The sequence below is a fragment of the Athene cunicularia genome, assembly GCF_003259725.1.
Source record: "Athene cunicularia isolate RWA chromosome 1 unlocalized genomic scaffold, athCun1 chr1_part1, whole genome shotgun sequence".
In the NCBI taxonomy this organism is placed as follows: domain Eukaryota; kingdom Metazoa; phylum Chordata; class Aves; order Strigiformes; family Strigidae; genus Athene; species Athene cunicularia.
The window spans coordinates 100,259,053-100,285,370 of record NW_020799091.1 but is presented as its reverse complement, the minus strand read 5'-3'; the positions used below and the strand labels follow the sequence as shown (position 1 = coordinate 100,285,370).

Here is a 26,318-nt window from a genome sequence, read left to right as displayed (position 1 = left end):
TTATTTGAAAATGCGAGAAAGAATTACCTATTAGTGAATCTTAATTCTTTATTACTCCAATATTACCATCCTTAACTATTGCAGTGCAAAAATCTATAGATGCTTTCAGAATTTCACTAATTCCACAAAAAACAAGAGGTAGAAAGATACATAATTAAAAGAATAAAAAGGCTGGATGAAACTTCAAGATTCAAACCAAGTAAGCATGTTAAGGAATTCAATTAAAAGGAAAAGACTCTGAACATATACCTGAGAAGAAGCTGCTTTGAAGAAAGCTAATGTTAACTTCCAGGTAAGAAGATATCCTAGAACAAGGCAGAACTCATCACTCAGGGGCTGAATAACTGCAAATTCTCCAACTGGGATGCATTCCAGGATGTTTTCTAGCAAGAGTTCTTCAGTGGCCAGGACAGACATAAGAGCTGCTGGAGGTGATCTACAGAAAAACATCATCTGGTACAGTAAACTCAAATCTTGAGCAGAACATTAACTGAATTTATATTCACAGCTTTCCTAGAAAAGTCATGTTAGTTAAAAGGGGCCTTTTATTACAGGAAATTTTACTTTTGGATTCACACATTAGTGCTAGATTTTAAGACTTGTTTTTTTTCCCCTGAAAAGGAAAGTTGGTGTTTTTACCTCTTGCAAGACAAATACAAACTGAATGCTGATCACTTAATCTGAAAGTGATCTATGGCTGAGCTGATTTAACCTACATCATGGACAGCTGTTTTGCTTACTTGCTTTGTTTGTCAAGTCAACCAACAAACGAGCAACTGAACAATGGATCTCCTAATCACTGAATGCACTGGGTTTGGATTAAAAAGCCTTTTGCAGCTCCATAGTAAGGAAAGGTATTAAACATTGGGCTGAGGTAAAATTTTTTTTTTCTTTTTAAATCAGTTACCATACTCCCCTCTTCAAACCATTGCATTTATCAGATTCAAGCTGTATAAAACACCCAGGTCAATTTTGGAGGTTCAAGAAACTGAAGTTATTTGTGCAGCTGGACACATTCTTAATACAGCAGTCCAGTAAAAATTTGTCAAGATTTTACAATCTAAAGCATGTGTGTTGCACTTACACTAGTAACTGTACCTAGAAAACAACTGCTAATAGTTTCCAGTTCTAGCACAAAGGCAGATTTAACCAATTATATTGAATATTTTCAATATTTATAAGACCCTATTGTCATAGCCATGTCATTTTGTTTTCTTTTAAGATGTCCTGACAGACAACTACTCTGCTGCAAATCTCAACTCCTATATTTTTAAAATATGAAATAAGTCATTAAAAAAATGAGGAAAAAATACACACAATGCCAGTTCTTCCTCTTCATCACCATAAGATTTGAGATCTTCATCATCAAATTTAGGCAATTCAGGCATTAATCTACAGAAATACGGGAAGAAAAACAGATTTAGTTTTTATTATTTTAATATATGTGATGCATAGTTCTTTGCTTATCACTGTCAACATTAATGATAAGCCATAAAATAATGGTAATTATTCCTTAGTAACCACACAGAATCTTTAAGAGTCATGTCAGCACTGCAAAGATGGTTCCTGAATGACAGTCAACAAGGACACAGCCTTGCTTGGTTCTCTCCCAGACCTTTTACACTTCCTGAGTCATACTAAAATAAACTTCTCTATCAGAATAAAGCTACTGCAACTTTATGCCTCCATATAAGTGAAGGATAATAGTAGCTGCTTATGCTTAAAACAGCTGCCTTGCAATCTGCATTTTGGGCAGTCAAATGCACATACTATTTTTCAAATTCTGTATTCTCTCCTTTGGTATTAGAGATATCCAAAAAGTTCACAATATTACTACACATTTTTATTCACGTTCTTAATTTCTTCTCTAAATTAATGAAAATAAGGTAATACTATTTAATGACACTGTCAGACCCAGACCAAACCTGGAATATTTCAGTTTACTTTTTAGGATTCTAAGAGTGTTAAAATAGGCCCAAAATAAATAGTTTTATGGTTATGATACCACTATCTATGTAATTACGGTACAGAAAATAAAACTGTATCTTCATGTAACTGAAGTAAAATTTCTGAAATACTTAGTCTACTTTTACAGTTAAATTTAGATTCATAGCTTCAGATACTGTCGTCCAATACCAAACACAAATTGCCCAGCTAAGGGTTTTTTCCCCATAATGGAACATGACTTTGCTAAACACACATCTATAAGTGCATGTTCTACAGCACATTTAAAAAAAGGGGAGAGTGGGAGGTGAGAGAAGTGAGAAATTTGTTGATTCTTACTTATACAGTATGTGGTAGACAGAAATCTGTACAGGTCTAGCCCGGAAAAGCAACAATGGAGATAGTGTATTTAGTAGAGTCTGAAGTTTATCTGGAAGATTTGTCTTCTGGCCTGCAACAAACTTTGCTGGCAATTTATGGTTTAACAGCTGGTCCTTTGAGATGTAAGTTACAGCTTCACCCAAAGATGTTAATACAGAGTTCTGAAAAGAGCCTTCAGATGCATTTTTGGTTTCTCCTATTTAAAACAAAGACAGACAAGCCATGATACAGAATGTGTGGATGATATCATAACAAGCATTACTAGAAACAACTCAGACTATGCTTATCAGAATCTATCTAATCCTTAGAAACACAATGTTAAGTGCCAAATACTTTAGTAGTTAGTACGTAAATGTTCAAAAAAGTTAGTTTTTATAAACTATGTTGACATAATATTCCTATAAATTAAAAAATACAGCCTGTCAAGTTCTGTTTCAGAACAGCCTGACAGGTACCACTATTACAGTCCTTGCCATATACTTGCCTGTGACTTTCACCAACAAAGGTAACAGCAAATTGTGAATTCCCTCAGAAAAGAACTCTTTCCATTCGCTGATCAAGTTCACAGGAAGGTTTCCAGTAGTTTCAGGAGCCGCAGCTTCAAAGTATGCACTAAGGGCAGATGCCAAATCACAACTGACACAAGCAAAAATCTGTACAAGTGGGACGTGATAAAGCGAACAGTTCTCACTTGTTGTCTAGGAAGAAAAAATAAGAGGAAGATTTCTTAACCATAAATTTGCATTAAAATGTTTCATATTCCCTGTGAAACCAAAAAGTGTAATTTCAAATAAGACTCAATTGCAAAGACCATTTTAAAATGATTGAGGAAAAAAAGTTTAAAAAAGTAATCTGTACTTTAGTAAGACTTGCTGAAACAATTTTCCAAGTCTCACTGACATTCAGAAGTCTGAATTACTTCCCTTATATGACCTTCTTTATAATGACAGAAAAAACCTGCCACCAAGTGGATTCAAATAGAAATGTACAAAGCTGTAGCTTATTTGTAGCACTTGTGCAGCCAAGTGAGCTAAAACTGATATGGGAAACGCTCTCAATTTTCTCTCCCAAACATAAAAGCCACACCAATATCATACTTGTATTTCCAAATTGCAAAAGGGAATTAACAATACACAATTTTAAATTGGAAATTACTGAAGTGGCTATCAGGAGAACATTTCCTCTCCCCCAATACAGGTCCTTCTTTTTATTTTTATTCTTACTAATTTCCCCCCCCAAAAGGAATACCATTAAATATTAAAAATATTCCCAAGCACTTTATCTATGCAACAAGTTTTTCATACAAGTTTGTTGTTTGGTCGGTTTTGGTTGGTTTGGTGTTTTTTTTTTTTAATACAGTTTTGAGGCACATACAACATAGGTAAGAAGATTAATCCTCAGACCAAGAAAGGCCACATAGTTTTTGGCCTGCCCTTGTAAGTATGTAGTGACAGAGGGCCCTATAATACAAATTTTAAAAGCTAGAACATGAGGGATTCTGTATCTTTATTTGATTAATAAAGAAGTAGTCAGCTGTCCATTCTGACCTGTTTTCTAACAGTGTCAAAATATAGTATGTTTCATCTTATCAGTTAGATATTGAAATGCAGATGTTGCTTTTCATTCAGTTAATTTTTATATGTCACATTAGACTTTGGTCTTAAAGGGATATTATTTTTCAACATAGAGACCTACAGCAGACATATTTCAAAATCATTCTCCAATTACCAATACTAATTACCATACTAAACAACATATTACTTTAAGAGTGAGGTAATCTCTATATGCAAAAAGAAACTGGAGATATAATATTGCTTGTGCTTTTAAGCCACACATGACCTTTGTCAAAGCTCAATGTGGATTTTGTGGAATTCTTTTTAATATTGTGTCAAATATTTGCCGAGATGACTATGTACCTGCCATATGCAGGGAATAATCTAAAAAGGTAAGTATATCAAAAGTGAAGATGCAACATTAGCACTCATGTGGTAGGTAATGTTTATTTTCTTTAGTATTTTGATTGAGATGCTTTTTAAAGTTATCTTTGAAATGCAAAATACCTAGCTATTAATACTGATCATTACTCTAATGTACTAGAAAGTTAACACACAGATTAGATGAAACAAAGGTAAAACTGTTAAGACCATTATGTTCTAAAAATCTAAGAAAGAACCATTAGGGTTTCCATTCCTCTTGGCAATCCTTGCATCTTTGTTCGAATTTAACTGCTGTGTGGCATAGCTTCTACAACGTTTTACTGTATCATCCTGACACCCAACTTTCTACTTTGTACACAGGTAGGTGAACTTTTAACATAAGTTTCAAAGACTTTAGGATGAAATGTCAATCAGACAGCCCAGTAAGATTATGAATTCGGCTATTTTGAAGCCTACTTATTTAGCTTCTCCTCCCCTTCATCAGCCCAGTAGGATCCTATGAAAAGCTGCAATCCAATAGTTAGTACCAGTCCCTTTCATATTACCTCTAACCAAGCCAGCATGGAGCACATGATAAAGTCCCATTCACTATCGGCCAAAGGAGCTGTGGAATACTTCAGCAACAAGGGAAGGTAACGTATCATCTCGATGTTGAAACCAAGCAACTGAGCACTCGTTTCTTTCAGATTGCTGTAACAAAAATACAACTGAAGCTTACAGGTCTTCATGTTGTAGACATGAGTATTTATATTATTACCTTCACTCCTCTGAGAACAAAATAGTCTTGCACCAGGCTCTGCCCTATGTGCTTTTGATACTCTCTTTCAAAGTTAGAATACTACACTAGCTGCCAAGTCTAAGTCAGTCTGGTTTTTACCTGCTGACTATGAGAGCTACTTGCCCATTTGTATGTTATACAGATTCCTAAAATTGTGAAATTTACATATTCACTCAAGTAATATACTTACATTATCTATGAAATTTAGCAATTTTACCTAAATCAATGCAAGAAAAATGATTATTTATTAATTTAAAAAATAAAATATAAGCCCTCAAGTGTGCAAACAGTGTACTTTTGTTGCCTGGATTTTTCTCACTACACTCAAGACAAATAAACTTCAGTATATTTTCACTCCTTACCAGAAGCTTTCCAAGTTACATTTTCAGATCCAGAAACTTAAGTTTGGTATCCAAATTTTATTTCTGCTACCTAAATAAGCAATCAGAATTTGGAACAGAATATCCAGCAATACCTACAAAAGCTGGTCATTTCAGAATGGTTTTGAAAACAGTTGACATCTAGGTACATTAAAAAAGCTCCTAGTTTCCCAGCTTTCAACCACCCAGGTAGAGACCTAAAGACAGGCATGTTAAACTAGAGGGATGCAGTTCTACAAAACCTTTAAAATGTAGTATTAGAGCAGTGGATAGTGTTTTTAACTTACAAATTCATTTTGTTCATTTTGTTTGAGTTAATAACCACTCTGTCTTTTTAAACTCTTGTTTCAGAACTTTAAAAAAAAGCCAAATTCTCAAAGATGCACTCACCAGCTAAAGAGAAAGCTGTCCTCATTATCGTTTTTCCAAGATATTATGATTTTTAATATTCCAGGCAGTAGATGATCACAATCAATACTTCTATCATTCAAGCAGGAGTTCAAAATGGAAAGACACCCAAATGCTCCTAGAACATAATAAAAATATCATACTCAGTAGGTCTCAATTATCAAGACAAAACAAACATTAGAATGTGTGTCAATTGACTGAATCGCTTTATTTGAACTTAACATCGTAAGACAGTTTGGATCATAACTAAGCTTTCTTGTTTGAACACTTAAACCAGAGATCCCATTGTTAAATCAAAAATACTATATCCAATCCAAACTTCAAAAAACCCAAACCAAGGCCCTCAAATTAACTAAAAACTCCCAGAAGATTAATTTTTGGGTTATACAATTACCAAAAAGGAAAAATACCTGCTAAGATTTAAATCTGTGTTGCTAAAAATGTAGTATGCTAAGCAGTAATTTGGACAGATGAGTAAATGTAACTGAGTTGTGAATTCCAGTATTACTGCAAGAGTGTTGTTTTACTTTCAGAGTGAAGTACTACTGTTGCATTAGTACTGTTTGCCATTTTGAAGGAAAACTGCATGTATCTAGATTTCCTGGAGAACAAGAAAACTTCTTACAAGCATGATGACAAAGACTTGAGTTAAAGTACCATATATGCATAACGAAAACAAAAAAAAACCAAAACAAACACCCCACACTTCACTTAAGCAGCAGTGCAATGATTTACAAGAACTTTACCAGCACTTTCCTGGTCTGAAAAAAAATTTAAAACTTGAATGGTAAGCCTATAACCTATGTCACACTTAACAGGAAAATTTGGGTATATATTGTCTGCTCAGGAATCCCTAGGAAAATTAGAAGCAGCAGAAAGGAAAATGCAGACCAGCATTACAAACAAGAACACTCCACAGCAGGGGAAGAGTGAGGATTCTTTTTCCCATTTTCTGTGTAAAGTTTCACAGACACATTTGGTTGGTTTACCAGTTCACTCAGAAAGCCATGAAGGCTTAAATAAATCTGAAGAGTAAGAGTTAGGGAAGACTCTTCAGATTTAGGGTTAGGGAAACTAATTCCTCCCAATTGCTGCATGACACTAACAGTGAAAATTTTCACACTTAAGAGTGACATCCATTTGAAACCCGAGGGATGTCTGCCAAGGGACGGATGTCCACAGTTTAAAGTCAACAAAGATATTTTTTTCAATTTAAGTAAGTACAATCCTGTTAAAAAATACAAAATCAACTTTAAAGTTTTTATATAGACAATCAATAAGAGTATGTGCAAGAAAGCAAAAAAGCACTACTGAGAAAAAAAGAAAAAGCTCTCATTTAAATGACATCTAATTCAAACATGTAGGACTGTATGTGAGCATTTCCAAAGAAATTTCTTGAAAAGCAACAAGTTTGTGAAAATAGAAAGGTCTTCTAAAGTGTGATAGGTGGTAAACCGTCTGTTCATCAAATTCAGCAAGAAGACAATAGAAAAGTGAACTGTCATATGAACTATTACATATTGTGTAAAACTAACAGCAAATGCTTAATTGAACTGACATGATAGAACAATATTTCATAAGAAGGTGACAGGAAGCAAGGGGGAGAACTACAAGAGAAGAAGCATCTGTACTTCATACGGTGTGAACAGATGCAGGTGCCTAATTAAGTAAACAGGAGGATGTTCACAACCATAAATCTCCTTGTTCAAAGAGATTACTGGCCTAGGCTGATAAGAACACTGCAAACTTGGAAGATCATCACATTCCAGGTGAAAGGTGAACGTACACTGTGAGGAGGAGCTACGGCCTTCCTCCCAGAAAACCACCGCCCATAATTTGAAGACCCCCGCCTGCAGTTTTAACAACTTCTGTGCAAGCGTAAAGGACTGAGAAGATAATTACCATACGAAGCGAGAGTAGGCAGGTTTAGGTAATGTATATGTATAGGTGTATAATGACTATGTAATGGTTTGTAGTATAAGACTGACACAAAATGCCTTGGAAGGGGCAGGCCGTTGTTGGAGCAGGAGACTCCCTGGCTGCCCAGCGCTGTTTTGCTTGTTGCCGCTTGCTAAATAAAGAAATTGGGAACTCTGACTCAACCAATTTTAAGAAGTCAGTTTATGACATAAAGGATATTCAAAACTAATACACATCTCAATCACCTCTAAGTAATTTTTCAAAAGCTGCTGAAAGTTAGGTACAGCAGTTCTGACTCAGCACACTACCCCATGCACTAGAAAAACTACTCAAAAATTATACATAGATTGTGAAAAAGTTCTTGCTAAAGCATCTAAAGACCATAATTACACTACCAGTTGTATTTTTGCATGCTGTGTAAAGCCTAAACGATTAATTGGAAACGTCAATATTAACAGATATATTTAAATCAGATAGACCAAACAAGAAGTATGGCAATATCAAAATTCTTTTAACAATATCAGCCGAAATCCTTTAGTTCTATTTTTGTACCAGGCAATGTAGTTTTTTCTTCCTTAATAAGGCACAAAAGTACTATGCCAAATGGTCTAGAAGAAATATGCAAACTGAGAAGACATTTCTTTCTAGGAAAAGCAGTATTACAGTTAGAACTTTTTACAAAATAATGTTTTTAAATTCTAATCAAGTGGACTGAGGCAAGAACATACTCACCATCAGTGCTGGAAAGCTCTGTCTGTGTGCATGTCATAAGTTTGGCCACACAGTGGAAGACAAGTTCTTTCTTTTCTTCCTCAATTAAAAAAGGTGATAGACACTGAAGCGTATGCAGTCTGCCCTCTGTTAATGGCAGAAACCTATTCATACAGGCAAAACATCAAGAATGAAACAAGCACAAAAATTTAACTAGAAAACAAAATGTAATTTGCTTCATAAGGATTAATATTCTATGATTTAACTAATCCCACACACTAAACAGTCTCAGTTTTTCAAACCATATATTACCAAATTTTACATGTATTACCAAATTTTCAGTCTTCAGTTGTCATTCAACAGTATCAGTATCATTTAACGTTACCAACATTTGCAACAAACTAGAAGTTTACAGGCAGCTGTATTAAGATACCCTTCTGTGGTCTTAAAGAGTTGTTTCATCGCACAGGATACAGTGTTTTCCACACGAATCACTTTAGCCATGGTTAAGGACCAGAGTCTTCCATGTTCCTCTGATCTTAAAGGAAGAAGAAAAACCCTGGTTAATATATACAGATGCACAGTTCACAACAAAAGCATTTGGATGAAATCTGAATCAATACACATAAAGAAATTTGGTGGCACTCAACAACCTATACAATGCAAAATATGAAGACAGAGTTAAGGGTTGTTTTACTTGTTCTCACATACCTATCAAATATTGTTTCCTGAAGACTAGCTGTATTACTAAGTGTACTGAACTTCTCATATGTGATGTGCATTTCTTCTAACATACGAAGATATTCCAGAAGCAGATAAGGAGGATTCTCCAATTCTTCAATCCATTGTAATGAGTACAACAATTCTGCAACTAATTAAACAAAAATAGTGTTTGCAAATAACTGCTGAATATATTCAGTGCATAATCAAGAAGTTTCAGATCAAGGTTTTGCTGGGTTTCTTGACAATGCTTTTAATGCATTAAAAAGATGATATTTACATGCAATTTCAGGTGGTTCAGAGCACAAACTGGGTATCTGCCACTGCATCATAAAATACAAGAGAAGAAACAGCTACAGTAATCTATTCTAGATGTTCAGAAAATTTTAAAAGCAAATCAAGCATGACAAGAACCCTAACTCTTCTCTATTCTCTTTTCTTAAAATATATATATATATATATATATATATCTTGCAGACAAGGCAACTAAGATGTAAGTCCAGAAAACAAATTTTATGCTATTAGTTAACATGTGATTTCTTCATTAGTTTACAAAGACCTACAATGAACAATTACACCTCTCACCATGGTGAGACTTCTGGAGATAGAATTGTGAATTTGATAATGCTGGCTCTAATTTGAGCATTCTATAAATAAAAAGAAACAAGATTCCTACTGGTGCAATTAAGAAAAAAATGCTGCCTCAAAATATCTTTGTATTATGGCAAAACACTCAGGGAATTTATTTGATGGAATGGATACAGTTCCTATTGCCCACTCATGCCAACGCACCACGTGTTTTGGCAGGGAACAACTCTGAAGTTCATCATAAATTCAAACTTCTCCAAATTCAAAGTTCTGTTGAGATAGCACATATATAATCACAAAAGGTCCTAAAATATAAACACTATACTTGCACATACTTATGCTTTTAAAGAACTGAAGAAAAAAGAAAAAAACAACAAAAGGTAAAGGGATGCCAAACTGTATGCCAAACTTTAAGTATTCATTTCTAATTATCAGTTCGGGTTAATTTACAAATACTATAAGAAGAACTTCCTTTAAGTTTTACCAGTGTAACTTACTTATATTGTCAATTTTCTTTCTTTCAGCATCATCGTTTCCATGGACTATACCATTTTCCAATACAAGTAGCATCATTTTACTTAATAAGGCTGAAGTACACAGATGGCCTGGAAGTTTAGTTGTGCCACACAGCTTAACACATGATCCCAAAGTTTCACAATTCATACTAAGTCTTCCTTCCAAAAGAGGTTTGTGCATCCACTGTAATATGAAGAGTATGAACAAATAATCAACGTTTTAATGATACATAGAAGAGCTATGATCTGTTTAACCTTGAAAACTCAGAATTATTAAAAAATAAACAAGAAAGATACAAATTAACACCAAAAGCACAGTGGTGAGGATGACCCACTCCAGCATATTAAAAAAGCCTAAATGCACAGCAGTAACTTGAAACTACATTTCTGCCTCAGAAATAAACATGTATCTTTAGAACTCTATATTTTACAAGAAATACAAAGGTTACTGAAGATTGGTGGTTGGATGGGAAATTTATGTCCTTATCCCCACTTTCCACTGTATGTATGTGAGCATGTTGTATATAGTAAGTATATCATGTTCCTCTGCAGATATTGGTGTCTTTCACAAAGTGAATCTTATAGATAAGAACACCTCCATGATGCATATTCTGTCATACAGAATTCCTGAATTGTAAAGCTGCCTGTCCTCCATGCAGAAAAGGATAATTTCGTAGATTTTTATTTTCTCCAGTAGTAACAGATAGGGCCATAAACATACAGATTTTGTCCCCTGTCATGGCCAGAGGCTGAAAAGACCTCTGCACAGATATATGACCATTCATAACTGCAGTGCCATGTCAAAATAAAGAACGCTTATCACCCTAAAGGCCAGACGAGGTAAGATTGACTACTGTACGTAAGTCCATTATCATTTTCATACCTCAGTGGATAGAGACTCATGCAACTTCCGCCACTCAGTTTTGTTTGGCATGATATGCTCAACGTAAGTTCCCACAAGATATCCAGACTGTACATCAGCTTCCATAAGCTTAGACAACAAATCACTAACTGCAGAGATCAAAACCTGAAGGCTGAGGAGAGGCAAAAGCACGTCAAACAAGTTTCATACTATCCAGTACAAGCAAGCTGATTTATTTTACATTGATACAATGCTATCCACATGCTAGACCAATGGCATTTTAAGGTGCTATACCCACAGTTCTCACCTCTGACAGGCTGAAAAATCTTCCAGTAATACAGATGTCAATTAAATATAGTATAGCACTGACCTTAGTTTGTTTTGGATAACAACATATGAAACAGACATGTGCATCACAACTACCTTTTAACATCCAAAGAGGAAGACTGAATTTGATTCTTGACCCACAGTGCAGATTTTTGCATAAATGTACTCTGTTTCTGCATACTCCGAAGTTGACGCACTAGTGAATTTACACCAGACATCCAAGTGTGTTTTAATTTACATACAAGTAAATCTATTGTAGAGGGAAAAAAAAAAACAAACACAACACATCAACAGACAATCCAAACTACCACAAGCAAGTAAACTCAAATTACAATGTACTGCATACAACAACATGCTCTAAAAGTCCTAGAACAGGAAAAGGACTCTCTTTTCTATGTGGTTACATGAAGTAGCTATTAATGGCAAATATACAGGTTTCTTGGTGTAAAGCAACAGTAAGTTAACTCTGACACGCAGGCAGTATTTGAGAAGAGCAATGTTCTTGTTGTCTACTACAATGTGTCCATATGGTCTTCAAAAAAAGCATGATCTTTTTAAAATAGCGGAAATCTGAACATTCACAGCACGAATAGCCATTTGCAAAGCAGCAGTGGTTTTCTGTCTAGTGTGGTCCTACTTTACTTCTACAACACTGCAGTATTTTCTCCTTTATATTTGTCAGTAAATGCATATACCAAATTTATCACTCAAATTCTGCATTCAAAGAATTTACACTAGGATCTCAGTCTGAAAGTGAGACTCTGGTGGAGACAGGAATGGGTCACAATTTGTCAGAGCAACTTGACCAATATAAACAGTTTCAGAATAAATATATGTATCTTTAATGAAGCGATTGCTCACATTTTTTTCACAGGATCCCCACTATTGCAGAATGAATGAAAAAAAATGCTCATTCTTTGTACTTCATAGATTATTTACATGTACTTCATACTTATATTATTTACGTATCATTGTTTGAAACATCACAGCCTCAAAGATAGCTGAAGCATGGGGATACTAACATGAAAAAAGTTTAAAATCCTTGTAAAGGTGTACAGGACGATGTTTAGTAGTAACTACTGGCATTGTAAATTAAAGCACAAATTTTCATGCCAGGTACAGCTGCAAGTGCTCAATGTCTGTGAACTTAATATTCTATTATATACTTGAATCTGCCTCATAAAAAAGAATTTAGATGTAACCATCAACTACAAAAAAGTTCTTTTTCCAAATTACCTGTTAAGTGCGTAGCATCCTGCCTCTGAGCGCACAGCTGGAAGATGGTAAGCAGCAGGTCTTCTGAGGATGGCATCAGTAAACACCCTTTAACTGAGCTGAAGAAGCCTGAGGCTACATCGCAGATGAAAGATACTGATGGTTCAGTATTTCCGGCTTCAGAAAGATCCTTAGCTTTAGACAAAGCTGCTTGAAGTTTATCAATAATCCTTTCAACAAAAGTTTCACCAATCAAAGATTCTATTGGGGAGAGGAAAAAGACAGCGTGCTTTACTTGATAAACATAAGACTTCATATTAATATGTACTCACTAATTTTTTATTGACTAGTTTTGAATGTAAAATAAACTGCAAAGTAGCTTCAGTCTAATTTATACCTAAACTCTCTTATTCCGCAGCCATCTAGGATCACCTAGCCAAAGTTTCACATTGCCAACTATCCTTTCTCTAAACAAGCTGAAGCAACTTAGACAAAAAGTATATGAAACAGAGCAAGTGCAGAGTGATGCCTTTGCCTTCTATGACTTCCTAGGTTCTGGCAATGAGTTGTGAACCAGAGATTACAACACCATTGCATATAATTAACCCAATCAGACCAATCCTCCATGAATATTTAGTCACTTTCTCACAGGATTTAAGTAGGCTAATCCCATTTTTATCCTCAAACTCTACAGTATCCTGTGGCAATAAGTTCCATTATTTAATTATGAACTGTATGAAGAAGTATACTTTTTCCAGAAGCTTGCTATCTAAACATCTGTAAGCAACCTCAGGTTCTTCCATTTAAAGAAACAATGAAAAATATATTCTTATTTGCTTTTTCCATATAAATTATGATGTTATGGCTCTTTATCAGAACCCCATCCCCAATCACTTCCATTGCAAGCTGAAAAAAAATCTAGTCTCCTTTATTGCATCTACAAGCAGAAGCCACTGCTTTTGCCTAACCCTGCCTGCCATCTATCTTTGGCTATATTCTAATTCTGTTACACTTTTTTTCAAAAGCATATAGGTGAACTAGAATATTGCAGTGACCGAAACTACAGGCAGTATTTCAAGATATTGACACACCAATGACATAATATTTTTCATTTGTCTTCTGTTCTTTTCACAGCAATTTCACTCCTAATAACCTGTATTCCTTTTTTACTGATGAGCACAAACCTGCCACTTACAGGGAACCATCACAATGATTGAAGATCTCTTTTCTAACTTTTAACAGATCAGAGACTACCACTGCATAGATACAGTTACAATTATGTTTTTCCCATGTATACTTCTGATATTTATTGGTTTTTACTTTAATTTGTAATTATATCAGTTAATCATTCAGTATCACACCACACTGCTACAGCTCCTTGAAGTTTCATTTTTTACTCTGAATAATTTATCAGAAACAATTATCATCCTTTCAACATAATTTTTCCCCTTTAATTCTTATCATCTGATAGGTTTCTGATCCATGAAAGGCCCCTCCATTTACTCCATGACAGTTTACCTTCAGAAATTTAGATGAGATCTCATAAAAAAATCTTTTTGAAAGTCCACATACTCTATTTCAGCCTAAATCCCTAAGTCAAGAACCACCATGGTTCCTGAAGGGCTCAGACTTCATCCAACATGCATTAGAAACTAGTCACACAGCACCTAGCACAAAATGAGCTCAGCAATACATCCAGCTCCAGAGCCAAAAAGCTAAGTCATTGGACAATCAGCCCTAGGACACAAGTGAGCAAGTTGTTTGAACTCTCTCTGGTGAGAGGGAACAGGTTTTCCAGATGTTCCTCTACATCAGAAGTTCCAGTAACAGAATTAACAATTTTACAGCACCTTCAGAATGCACTATGAATGTCCGCTGCAGTCAACTTGTTGTGTGCATCTTTGAAACTTGAAAGCACGACGCACGTACCCAGCATTCAAACAAACTGAAATACGTTACCTCAGGGATCAAAGCAAATGCTGAGTTTAACAAAACAAAAATTACAAGTTCACATGATAAACATCAAGAAAATCGAACTCCACTAAAAATCTGCATCACAGAGACCACAAAATGCATAGGAAGTTATTAATAATAAATAATAGATTAAATATACAGCATAAGCACACAGAGTTTTTAAAATACATGACTAACTGAAAATGGCTCAAAGCAATCCATAGGTCATGTAACAAGGCACTGCATGGGTCCATAACCATTGATTTTTGATATTCTACTTTTGAAGATAAGTTTCAGACAGAATGGTTTAAAAATTAATAATATTTTACACATCAGCTAATAAATAAAAATTAAATTTTCCTTATGTTTTCCAGACTTGCAAATATGAATCTGTTCCACTAACTTTTGTTTAGCAACAGAGACCCAAAAAATTGCAATGCTGCTGCTGCAAGTTAGTGTTTACAAAATTAACGTGAAAGTTAATTGACTCAGGTAAAATAAAAACCAAAAGAACAAAACCAAACAAACCCCCAAAACAATGCCAAAGTCCCCTCCAAAAACATTTTTTTTTAAAAAAAAAAAAAGCCTAGATATTAACAAATCAAGTAAATCAAGTATTCTGGAAGATCTCAAATTTTCAGCCTTCTAGAAAGCCTAAGTACAGTACTTACACTTCACAGTGTAACTCCAAGGAATAAATATGCTCACCATTTTTAATGTGTTGTGATAACACCAAGCTCAGGAGGGTCCACCTTTCTGAAGGGGATGATTCCGATGAGGCTGCTACAGGTTTTAAACCCAGGTGACACAAATCATCTGCCAGCATTACAAGTCTTTCTCCAAGTGTATCTCCTTTCAGCCAGTCAGAGACTAATGAAAGCTTTGTTGTGCTTGAGCATGCCTGAATCACAAGAAAATTATTCTAGTATCTTTTGAGGGTATTAACTTTTATTACTAAGCATGAGATCAGTATGTCAAACCTGCACACACAGAGTGGGAATCATATAATCTGTCATAAACAATAAGTGTCCAGGTGGTTTTATGTCTGCAACAATCCTTCAATACTTTATTTTTTGGTCAGAGATGGCAACATGGCTAGGTCAGACCTCTACTTTACAGTGAAACAAGCCATCTTCTGAAAGATGCTCTTTTTCCTTTTCTCCAATTACAGTGCCCAGGAAATGCCTATATCTGAGTTAGAAAGATAACCTCTGGATGACCAGGTTGGCTGAAATAAAATTTTTTTACAACATAAAATCCATTTACAGCATCTGAATTTCTCTAAAAATAAATGGAAGGTCATAAATCAGAAAAACATTATTTTGGTGACAAGCCATTTTAAGTTACAAAATCATAAAAACTGAGGATTCCTAAAACACGCAGTATCTGTGAGGAAAGATACTTTGGTCAACACAATGGATTGTAAATCAAGTGCTATGAGTTCTTGTCCAAAAACTTTCAATATTTTTAATATTTCATCTCAGGAAATCACTTAAATGTCAGTGTCTCAGTATCCTGTGTGAAAAAAATGGTATACTATCTTTTCCTTGTAAGCAAAATGTAAGGGTGATGATACAAACAATCATTTAAATTACCAGTGTAATACCCAACTCCATTCTCTCTAGCTTAGAAGGGATGACCAGAAACAAATTGCAATCTCTCTGGCTCAAAGATCATATTGACCAAAAACAGAAGGGATAAAGATGATTTTGTTTTGGCATCATCATTTCATTTCTAAGACTGTCCCCCAGATTTAAACACAGTTAAAATAAACAACACACAGAAACTATTACTACAAGATTTTCAAACTATGAAAATTATCACTACGTCATTGAAGAAATATTCAAAATTATGCAAAACAAGAACAAAAAAAGCATTAAGAAGTACCTTTTGAATTATCTGGAGGAAAATAATCCATTTCAGATCCATCTGAAAAGAAAACCAAGATATTTTTAAAATTCTTTGCTGAAAAGGAAGCATTTAATACCATTTTAACTGTTTTACAACTATTTTTTGCAGGGTATAAGCAGAAGCTGCTAAGTTTCAGAAACAAAGTTATTGATTAAATACTTTTTGGCTTCCAAGTCTTTCTCTGCCACAGAGATCAATAAGGAACTGTATTTCTAAGAAAGGCCACCAATGACTACTATAAAAGCACACTGAAAAGAAGCAAGAACAAAGAAATTCTGATTATTTTTATTAAACTTATTTACACCGTATAGAAAGGGACCTATATCATAACCTTTCAACAGTGTCATGTCAACCCTTCCTAAATCTGCCTTCCTTGCACTGAATTTATCCAAGTTCATGTAGAATATCTTGTATTCCACAGCCCCAAAATGATTAATCAACCACAGCCCAGAAAGAGCAGTCGCTCTGATAAAAACTAGTAAAAGAACATACAGGAGTCATACCTTTGTTAAATCATCAAGAATAATTTTTCTTTCATCGTTACTGTTGCAACAATTAAGCACACTGTACAAAATATCAACCAGAAAATGTGTGTCTTTCCTCCAGTCTTCTTTCAGCCAAGGTATTAAATTCACATATAGAAATTGTACTGATGGACTTTCATGATGAGCTTTTGTTTCATTTTGCAATTCAGCTTCAGCAGTGTTTGCATCATTTCCCTGCTCTAAAAGTACTTGAAAAACTCTGTTTGAAGAAAAAGATTTGAGCAGGGCAGAGAGAAATTTCAAATGCTGTTCTGACTTCTGTTCATTGACATAAACAATACTCAGTTCTGCAAGGCTGCAGACTAAATTCTCTAAAGGTTCTTTCCTTAGAGGCGAACAATGCTGCAAGTCAGCCTGTATTTCAGAGGCACTATTTCTCACTTCTGTGAGCTTTCCATTCTCAGTGTTTCTTTCAGATTCATCCTCATCTGTAAATGTAATTTTTAGAGATTTTCTGTTGTTTGGTTTTGTAGCACTGTTTGGATTCTGAAGAATTTCTAGCATACCAGATATGGCAAACAATGATTTCTCACCAGCATCCAACATATCAACATGAAGTACACACATTTTTAAAAGATGGTCCCAAAAATTTGACAACAGTTTCTGGAAAACTTCCGCTGTGCTATCATCATTGGAGAGTTCTGCTTTAGCTTCCCAGGAGCTCAGCGTTTCTGCAATTTGATAAAATAATGGTCCATTTTGTAACCTGGGCTCCTTAAGTACAGCACTGGTAAGAGGAATCAGCTATAAAGACAAAAAAAATTATTAAAGAACAGTGATTCAGCTAGATAATCATTTTATTCTTTATAATACCGGATAATTCCATAATTCTGAAAAACATTCTGGAAGAAATTCCAAAAACATCAGAATTACTCATGCCTGAAGACTTAATAAAAATTATAAAGGGTGGAATGCTCTTTTTTTAAAAAAAAAAAAAATGTAGTTTAACTGTATAGAGAAAGGGATGATTTTATAGGAAAAAAAATTTACTAAATTCAGTAATGTTACTTTTTCCATAAAATCTAGTGCAACCTTCAACAGAGAAGTAAATCCTCACATAAATTTATGGTTTTCTTTAACTCTGAATTATTACATATATACACAACAATATTAAGTATTTATAATAAATACCTGGTCACAGATAAGCATTTGATGAATTTTTCTTTGGTCATCTTCTTCATCTATTTTCTGTAGTATGGCAAAGCGCAGACATTCCATAAATGCAGTGACAATTGCTGAACTTTCTGAAGGGCTGGCTATTGCTCGCTCACTGGACAACCTATTGAAAGGCAACATCAAATGCAGGGCACACTCAGCCACCTGCACTCCTGAGAAAACCCGTATGTATGTAATGAACATAACCGTGGTTTCGCTGTTCTTATCCAGACAACATCAATATGAGAATACAGAAACATAGAGTCATCGACATGAGTCAGATCAAAACAAATTCAACAGGACATATTTAAAGAGTCAAACCAGTAAATCCAGGCATCTAATGTAACTTACCTTAAAATAACTTTCTCATCTAGTTTTAGCATTAATAAAAATTGTGAAAATTCTTTCACAATTTTCTACACACACCACAGAGGTTTAGAAAGTGTAATTTCCTATCATTACAGAAAAAAGAAAAAAACTAAAACAAAAAGCCACCAAATGACAGTTTCACCATAGCCAATTTGAGTCTGAACAGCTGTGATTTGTTTGCTTTTTAATGAAAATTAGACTGTACCAATCATCATACAAATATTATGACCATTTTGGTACTTTAAATAATATTCTATACACTTTTCAAAACTAACCCATATATAACTCTTCTCCAAGAGCTCTGCTAATGGCCACACCAACATCAATCAAGAACTGATTTTTGTTTAAATAAGTTACATTTTAGTCTTTCATAAAATAACTTAGATATGCTTTTGAGTACACAATGCACATGCATCTGTTTCAATTAGATTTGACAGAAAGTTGCTTTTGATGTACTTTAAAGCCAAAAAATGATAGCCATTTCAATCCTTTCAAAATCAGTTACACAAAAATTAAAGTTCCTGCATACAGGAAATTTCTCAATCACAATGCTAATCTCAAATAACCTTTGTAGTAATTACCCTGTGGTGAGAAAAGCCTGATATCTTCAAAGCCACTTGTAATTTTAAATCAATTTCCCATTTAAAATCTTATGGAATAAGCACAAATCTTTGACAAAGAAAGATAAAAATGCTTTAGGTAAGGAAGATGCAACAAAAATTGGGAAGGCAGCTGAAAGTTTAAGATGACAGGCACAGCCACAGAGGACTGAATCTAGTTTTGGATATTTAAAAGTATTTTAAAAATACTATTTTCAAACATCATAATGAAAACAGTCTTTTCTCAAATAAAAAATTAATGAATATTTATATCTCAAGACAAATTATATGTTACTTATCTTTAAATGCTTAAAGATTAATTCTCCTATTTCTAATTGTGAAAGAGACTGATTTCAAAAAAATAAGTAAATAAATTTGTGGTTCATACCCTTGAATTATAGAGCTGAAAAAAGTTCTGAAATATTCCATCTTTGGTCCTGCAATGCCAGGAGGTACCTTGCTAATGAATGGCAAGAGATTTGGGTATATAATGGTAGCTAGTCCTCGTCCACCTTCTCGAAGCACTATCCACAGCTTTGGTAGAACTCCCTTTTTGGCATTTACATGACTCCAACAGTCCTATAGAAAGAAATACACTTTTACTGTAAATTAAATGAAAATATGTTGCCTTGGAAGAACTCCCAAGCCAGACATTTAATCTACCTCCCTATATTGTAGCTGAAATATGTTATTCTACAACTTAAATTCACTTGCATTTTTAAAAATCACTGTCCCCCTTCTTCAGCTTGTGAATTGAAGAAGTTAACATGATAAAACTGTTTATCTGTTGTTTGAAAACAGTGGACCTTCCTTGTTAGCAAACTGTAATTAAAGGCTTGTCTTTAATAATACTTTAAGGATGCTTCATAAAAATTATTATTTCAACTGGTCCTGTATTTAATTCTGAGTTCTTATTATTAAGAATAAACAATTATTTCAAAATCCTAACTTTAGAGGCATCACTAACTTCAAAACTTCCCTCAAAAATCTTCTGATGGTTACAAAATACCTTGGCGCTTTTCCCTCCACATCCCAAAGTTTTTTGTCATCTGATCTGATTTATCAAAGTTCCAGATATCTATACTTATAGAAAGCTGAAAAAAGATTTCTTTCTTCCCCCCATAAATTGTTACAGTTTATACCAGCAGTATAAAAGAGATCTGCAGCATTAAACCCTCAAAACAACCCAGTCTATGGCAACACTGTTCATCCTGCTAATAAATTCAAAGATGGCATTTCACTTATATTTAAAAAAAAAAAAAAAAAGTTATAGAACCAACCATTATATTAGAAGGGAAAACAAACAAAGCAAAAACGCACTGCGGGTCGTTTTTGTAATCACCTCTAACAGAGAAAAAGGTTTTAAATATTATTTTACTTATTAATAACTATTTAATCAAAGGGATTCCAGTTAATTAAGCTTGTAAAACAACTCTGATATTCAAACATGCTGGACACAATGTATTTGAAAGTTACACTGAAACCCTAAGGAGGAAGAAGGAGCATGTAGCATTGGTAAGTCCATGTTATTAATCATAAAGAAAACCCAGTCAAGCTATTCCTCCTAATTCTACACAGAGAACACTGGCACTTGGTAAAAAGTTAAATTCCAGTAAAATATCTGCCCTTTAGGCTTCCCACACTACCTCAATAGTAGTGACAGCATAAAGTACAGCTTCCCAAAGAGCAGGACACACCACTGCATCACTGTCGTCAATGCTGAGAAGAACAGCAGGACAAGCTCTTGGTGCTTCAGCTTTCACCAGCTCAGGCAAATACTGGCAAAAAGCAGAAGCCAGCTCAAAGAAAGCAGAGCGAACCTGACACAGACCACAGAGAAAAAAAAACACAACAAAATAGTCAAATGACAACACTTTGTCACCACATGTAGTTTATAACATTTCTTTTAAAGTCACTGTAACTTACAACATGTGGTCCCCATATTTTATCGCATCAGCAAAGGTTTAAATATTATTAAAGAAAAATAAATTGATACGTCTGTTTAATATTTTAAAGTATTTTTTTAGTGATAAAATGCTTATCAAAAATTTTATCTTCATGAAAGGTGTGTTTTCCCAAAAGCATCTTAAAATTTTTAACAAAATACTACCAGAATCAATTAATCACTCTATGCACTACTGGTCTTAGAGACCAAAGACCAATAAACGGTTGTAAAAACATGAAAATCCAAATGCACTAAGAACACATGCAGTAAGCTGACACAGTTTGTATCTTTTACATGAATTGGAAACGATGGCAGAGTGCCAAGTAGTAGATGATGGTGACACAGAATAACAGATTAGCCTATTGGGCAAATTTTAGAGTAACATTGTCTACTTGAGGACTAGAAATCTGAAGGTTGTTTCAAACATAATTCAGTAAGTACAAAATTAATTTTTGTAGAAGACAAGTAATAAATACTTGCTTAGGTTCAGTGTATTATCTTTAACTAAACCCAACAAAAATAAAGAAGAAATTAAAAAGTCACCTGTGGTACGCTGTGTTTGCTGTATTTCCAAAATTTGTTTTGGGACAGAAGTGACATTAACTTTTCCTCCATTGAATGCATCTCTTTCTTTGGCAACATGCTAAGCAACTTTTTTAAAGCTAACAAGGAACAGGTCAGAATTCGGAAAAATTTGGCTTCCCTTTCTTCCTCTGGTACAGTTCTCGGAAAACAAAACGAAAAAAATTGAACCATAAATAAATCAATAGGCTTCTCAAGCTCTTCTAAACTGCCTGAACTAAACTGTCTTCAGTTTTTCTGTTCTTCTTTTGATTTCTGATGTCAGCTATGTAAACATATAAACTTTCCATAGGTTCTAAAGCTACCAAATGACATCATAAAGTGTTAGAAAAGAGAGTTCCAAGTCATCTCATCTTCCAGCTATTAAAAAATGCTACTCCTAAAAGAGCTGAAACAATAATTAGACAACTGATAACACTTTCAAAAGCATTTATACTTTCGTCTCAATGAAATTTGCTGGGATCTGGACTCAAATAACTACTCTGTCGAAACAAAACTAAATCCACTATCTCCAGGACAGAGAACCCAGTACAGACAAAGAGTTACACAATATAGATTAAAGCAGGCTAACATACTGGGGATCACTGAGTGTATCAGGAGTTTCTTTCAGAAGGTGATCTTGAAGTACCTAGGGGAAAAAAGATATATACACATGAGAATCTAATATTTATGGTCTATACATTATTCAAAAACAGCCCTACAATAAAACTTCACAACCTCCAAGACAAATACTTTAAACACATTTTAGATATGGTAATGATCAGGAGCATAATTTAACTGACTCCTGCTGAACACAGTACCTGTGGTACTGTTTGAATCAAGACTTCATAGTACTGGTAATCCTATGCCAACACGCTTCTGGTATAAAGAAGCCAAACTGAGACAAAACCAAATGGTTAACTGCATATGATGGGCCAGCAATGCAAACTTACACCTTTTTTAATTCAGTCAATTCAGTTTCATAACGACTTTCATGTCGACTAGACAAGAGCATTAACCTTGGTCAGAACTAAACTTGTAGGGGCTCTCTGAAACACTGCTCAGCATTCTTTAATCCTTTACCACTGCAGCTATACACTGGAATCATTATTTCATCAGTCAGCAACATTACATGATGACTGAACATCATTACACAGAAATGCACACATGAAAATTCACTTAATTCTTCTGCTTCCAGTCATTCTAATCCCACATCAAAAAATAGAGGATGGGTCTTTGCCCCAGCCTTCTCTCCACATTAGCAGGAGCAAAGTTTCAGGTGAGAAATAATTTCAACCATGACAGATAGCTGGAGGCAGGATGTGTTTTAAACTTGTCATAAAAGTTGACACCTACTCAACACAACACCTGAAAGAAATACAAAAATATAAACTCACATTAAGAATTTCATCTTTACAGAATACTAAGGCTTCAGGTTGTTTGCTTGAAGGAAAAGCTTTTTCAAAAGCTACTTTTGCAGCAGAAGCAGCAGGGGAGTAAGTGTCACATTGAGCAATCAGCCAGTATCCCATGATACTTTTTAAGTAAGGAGCTAAGTGTTTCTTTACTTTGAGAATCAGTTGCTCAAAAGATTGCTGAGTTGCTTCTCGAACACGGCGATCATGATCCTGTTTCAAATTAAAAAAAAAAAAAAAAAAAGGAAAAACAGAAAGGTTTATTGTTTTAAGAAATGTACCTTTGATGCCAGGTACTTCAACGCAGAAGTGTTGACCAAAAAAAAAAAGCTCAGCCATTTTTTGCAGTGAATTGGGCTCTATAGATTTGAAAATATGTAACAGCGACAAAAAAGTCTTGGTATCCCAAGATAGAGGAAGAGTCCTAGCTTAGCAGCATCGTATTCCTGATGTGCTGTACAGTCAAAATTAATCACCTTTTCCTGATGTCCCTAACAACAGTTTCTACTTCCATTTTATACAAAAATTTAACAGAAAGGCAAGAGGCAAGAAGCCTTGAAGACGGTTTTAGGATTAAAAAAACCCACAAGCCTAAACAAACTGTACATCATTATTTATTAACTATATATGAATTTACAACATCATGACTTTCTGTGCTCTTGGGTCCTGAAAGGAATACTAGGAATCACTCTAATGGATCAGAGTAGTGATTCATTTTGTCTAATATCACATTTCCAACAGTAGCCAGTCCAGATAGTTTGGAGATTTATTAAAATATATCAGAAAATTATGGATTATCTATCTACACATGGTCTCTTCATGTTTGGGTTGGTTTGTTTGGGGTTTTTTTTGTGGGGTTTAGGGTTTTTTATTTTTAAGTATTAAGTCTAGTCAGATGTTAGTCCTAGATCAAAAGAATTTATAATTATGTTAACTGAGTAGTACATTCTCTTTAGTTATTGTGGAATCTACATAAAAGAGCTCCCCATGAAAAGAAATATCTTGTCATCTTTTTAAGATAAAGGTCTAACAAACAGCTATCTCCATCCAGCAAATACAGTCCAGGCATCAACAGTTCAAACTTCCACCCACTGCCAATATGGAAATATCACCATAAAGAACACTACTTTCCTTAAACTTCATGTTTTTCCTAGAACAAGTCAGTAATTCAACAAAGTCAGATATATCAATAAAGACTGACTTCAAGCTTTTCTCGGGATGTATCCAGAGAAGTTTTAATTTAGATACTTTAATACTTACTAGTGAGATTTTACAATAAATTCTTGGCCAGTAAGGAAGAACGCCTTTAACAACTTCCGCTTCTCTTTCCTTGCACATTGTCCCAAACTCTTGCATAGCCTAAAATCAAGCATGATTTAAGAAGTCATAGGTATGTTCTGTAATTTAGCAGCTTCTACCAGACATTCCAACTCTCTTTCAAAAATCAATTCATTTCTTGCAATGGAGTTTCTACAGAGTTAATTCTATGAATGCTCCATCAGTATTGCATAATGGACCTTTTTATAAGTCCTCTAAAATATACCCTGGATCACAGTTCTAGCAAATCTACCACTATCAAATTAATATTAGCTACCTTGATGTGTTCCTCTCCCATCCTTAAGAAAAATGTATTATTTTCCAATGAAAAAAATTTTATGAGGGACAAAGGATACACCTACTTTTAATTTTGTTGTGATATCCCTTTTAGAAAGTTTTCGCAACACCATTCGAAAATCAGCATCCACAAGGCTGTCTATTTCCTCTGCTCCTTGAACTGCGGGAACGTATCCTAGATCACTTTGAGATGTTCCAAAACCAATAAACCCAGGCACTGTTCCACGTTCTTTGGCGAGGAGCTCTGCAGCTCGGCCACTGCTAGAAGGCTGAGAAAAAACAGGGACACAAGTCAGTTATTTATTTCAGTCATTTTATTTTGCACACATCACGCACTTGAAATAATGATCCTATTTATCATATTATTGTGTTTTATGTATATTATACAATTATATTTATATATGATTAACCTTTTATTTAAAGCAAAGTCTCACAAAAAAAGGCCACCTATGCTTTAAACACGTAAGTTTGACCTTGAAAATTATTCTTCTCTTCAGAACCAGCATTCTCTTTTCTCATAATCCATGAATACTTACGGAAAATATTATTGGTTTTATATACATACAAAAAAAGTGTAACAGAAAAGTCCTTCTGTAAGTGAACAATTTATTAAGAAACCATTTACCCCCCTTCACTACTGTTTTTACTAGCTCTTCCAACATTACTGCATATGGAACAACACAGCTCCCAGGGAATGTTCCCATCACTGGGAAAAATAAAAACACAGATGAAACAAAGTATGCTACCAGCAACAAAGGGGCCAAGAAGGATTTAGAGGAATAGAGCAACGGGGTATGTATGTAACACAGTATAATACTATCTCATCAGTATTACAGTGAGTGTTCTGGAGTTCAGCATCTCTTCTAGCTTGCCCCAGTTAAGTCAATACTTTGCTCATTGTATCAATGGCTCATGTTTATTTCAACCACGCTCTTTTGAAAAGACTGTTCCAAAACCCGAGTAATGCTTTAATGTTCTCCATGATACCTTAATAGTCCAAATACCTTTTATTTCCTACAGGTTTGTCAGACGCTTTTTTACACTAGTGACAATTTGCTGAAATTCACTGCACTTTTCTGATTTTCTTAAGGTATGTAAGCCACTACTATATCTACAGATTAAGTTACTTTTTCTCGTGTGAAACCTCAACTATAAGTACATGCATCTTAGTGTCCCCTAGTCTTCTCTAAATACACTAGAAGATCTGTAGGAAACGCATAACCTGAACAGAGCGCTTAAGCCACAACTCTCCCATCCTGAGCAAGTACCACTTATGAGGGATGACACACTGCTTCAGGCACGGTGGCAAGATGGAGACACCATGACAGACGCACTCTAAGACTCTCCACAGAAAAACACACGAAATGTACCTTAGCTGAACTTACACCCGTGGCGATTTTGCAGTTACACCCTCCCACCCTTGCCCCTCTCTGGAAAACGCCTGCAAACTCCACAGGACGCTGCAGCCGCGCTCCCCCAAAGCACAGGCCCAGGCCAAGAGTCACCCCTGGGGCACGGCCACAGCCCCGGCCTCGGCCCCAGCTACGGCGACCGGGCCCGAAGGC

General features: G+C 34.9%; 1 protein-coding gene across 1 annotated transcript in view; it reads right to left on the bottom strand.

Moving 5' to 3' along the window:
- Nucleotides 1–26,142, bottom strand: part of LTN1 (listerin E3 ubiquitin protein ligase 1) — a 32,391-nt gene extending 6,249 nt beyond the window's left edge. Inside the window, exons 1-25 of the mRNA XM_026847432.1 lie at nt 26,124–26,142; nt 24,819–25,022; nt 24,400–24,498; nt 23,122–23,352; nt 22,321–22,373; nt 21,707–21,887; nt 20,865–21,038; nt 19,607–19,797; nt 18,227–18,374; nt 17,054–17,839; nt 16,527–16,568; nt 15,348–15,540; nt 12,708–12,947; nt 11,568–11,721; nt 11,166–11,316; nt 10,265–10,466; nt 9,171–9,330; nt 8,893–8,997; nt 8,481–8,623; nt 5,811–5,946; nt 4,808–4,952; nt 2,810–3,023; nt 2,284–2,521; nt 1,318–1,392; nt 250–436 (exon numbers count right to left, since the gene is read on the bottom strand). Of these exons, the coding sequence (XP_026703233.1) occupies nt 250–436; nt 1,318–1,392; nt 2,284–2,521; nt 2,810–3,023; nt 4,808–4,952; nt 5,811–5,946; nt 8,481–8,623; nt 8,893–8,997; nt 9,171–9,330; nt 10,265–10,466; nt 11,166–11,316; nt 11,568–11,721; nt 12,708–12,947; nt 15,348–15,540; nt 16,527–16,568; nt 17,054–17,839; nt 18,227–18,374; nt 19,607–19,797; nt 20,865–21,038; nt 21,707–21,887; nt 22,321–22,373; nt 23,122–23,352; nt 24,400–24,498; nt 24,819–24,866 (4,296 nt within the window). The 5' untranslated portion in view covers nt 24,867–25,022; nt 26,124–26,142. The remainder of the gene's footprint in view (nt 1–249; nt 437–1,317; nt 1,393–2,283; nt 2,522–2,809; nt 3,024–4,807; nt 4,953–5,810; nt 5,947–8,480; nt 8,624–8,892; nt 8,998–9,170; nt 9,331–10,264; nt 10,467–11,165; nt 11,317–11,567; nt 11,722–12,707; nt 12,948–15,347; nt 15,541–16,526; nt 16,569–17,053; nt 17,840–18,226; nt 18,375–19,606; nt 19,798–20,864; nt 21,039–21,706; nt 21,888–22,320; nt 22,374–23,121; nt 23,353–24,399; nt 24,499–24,818; nt 25,023–26,123) is intronic.
- Between the last annotated feature and the right edge of the window lie 176 nt (nt 26,143–26,318).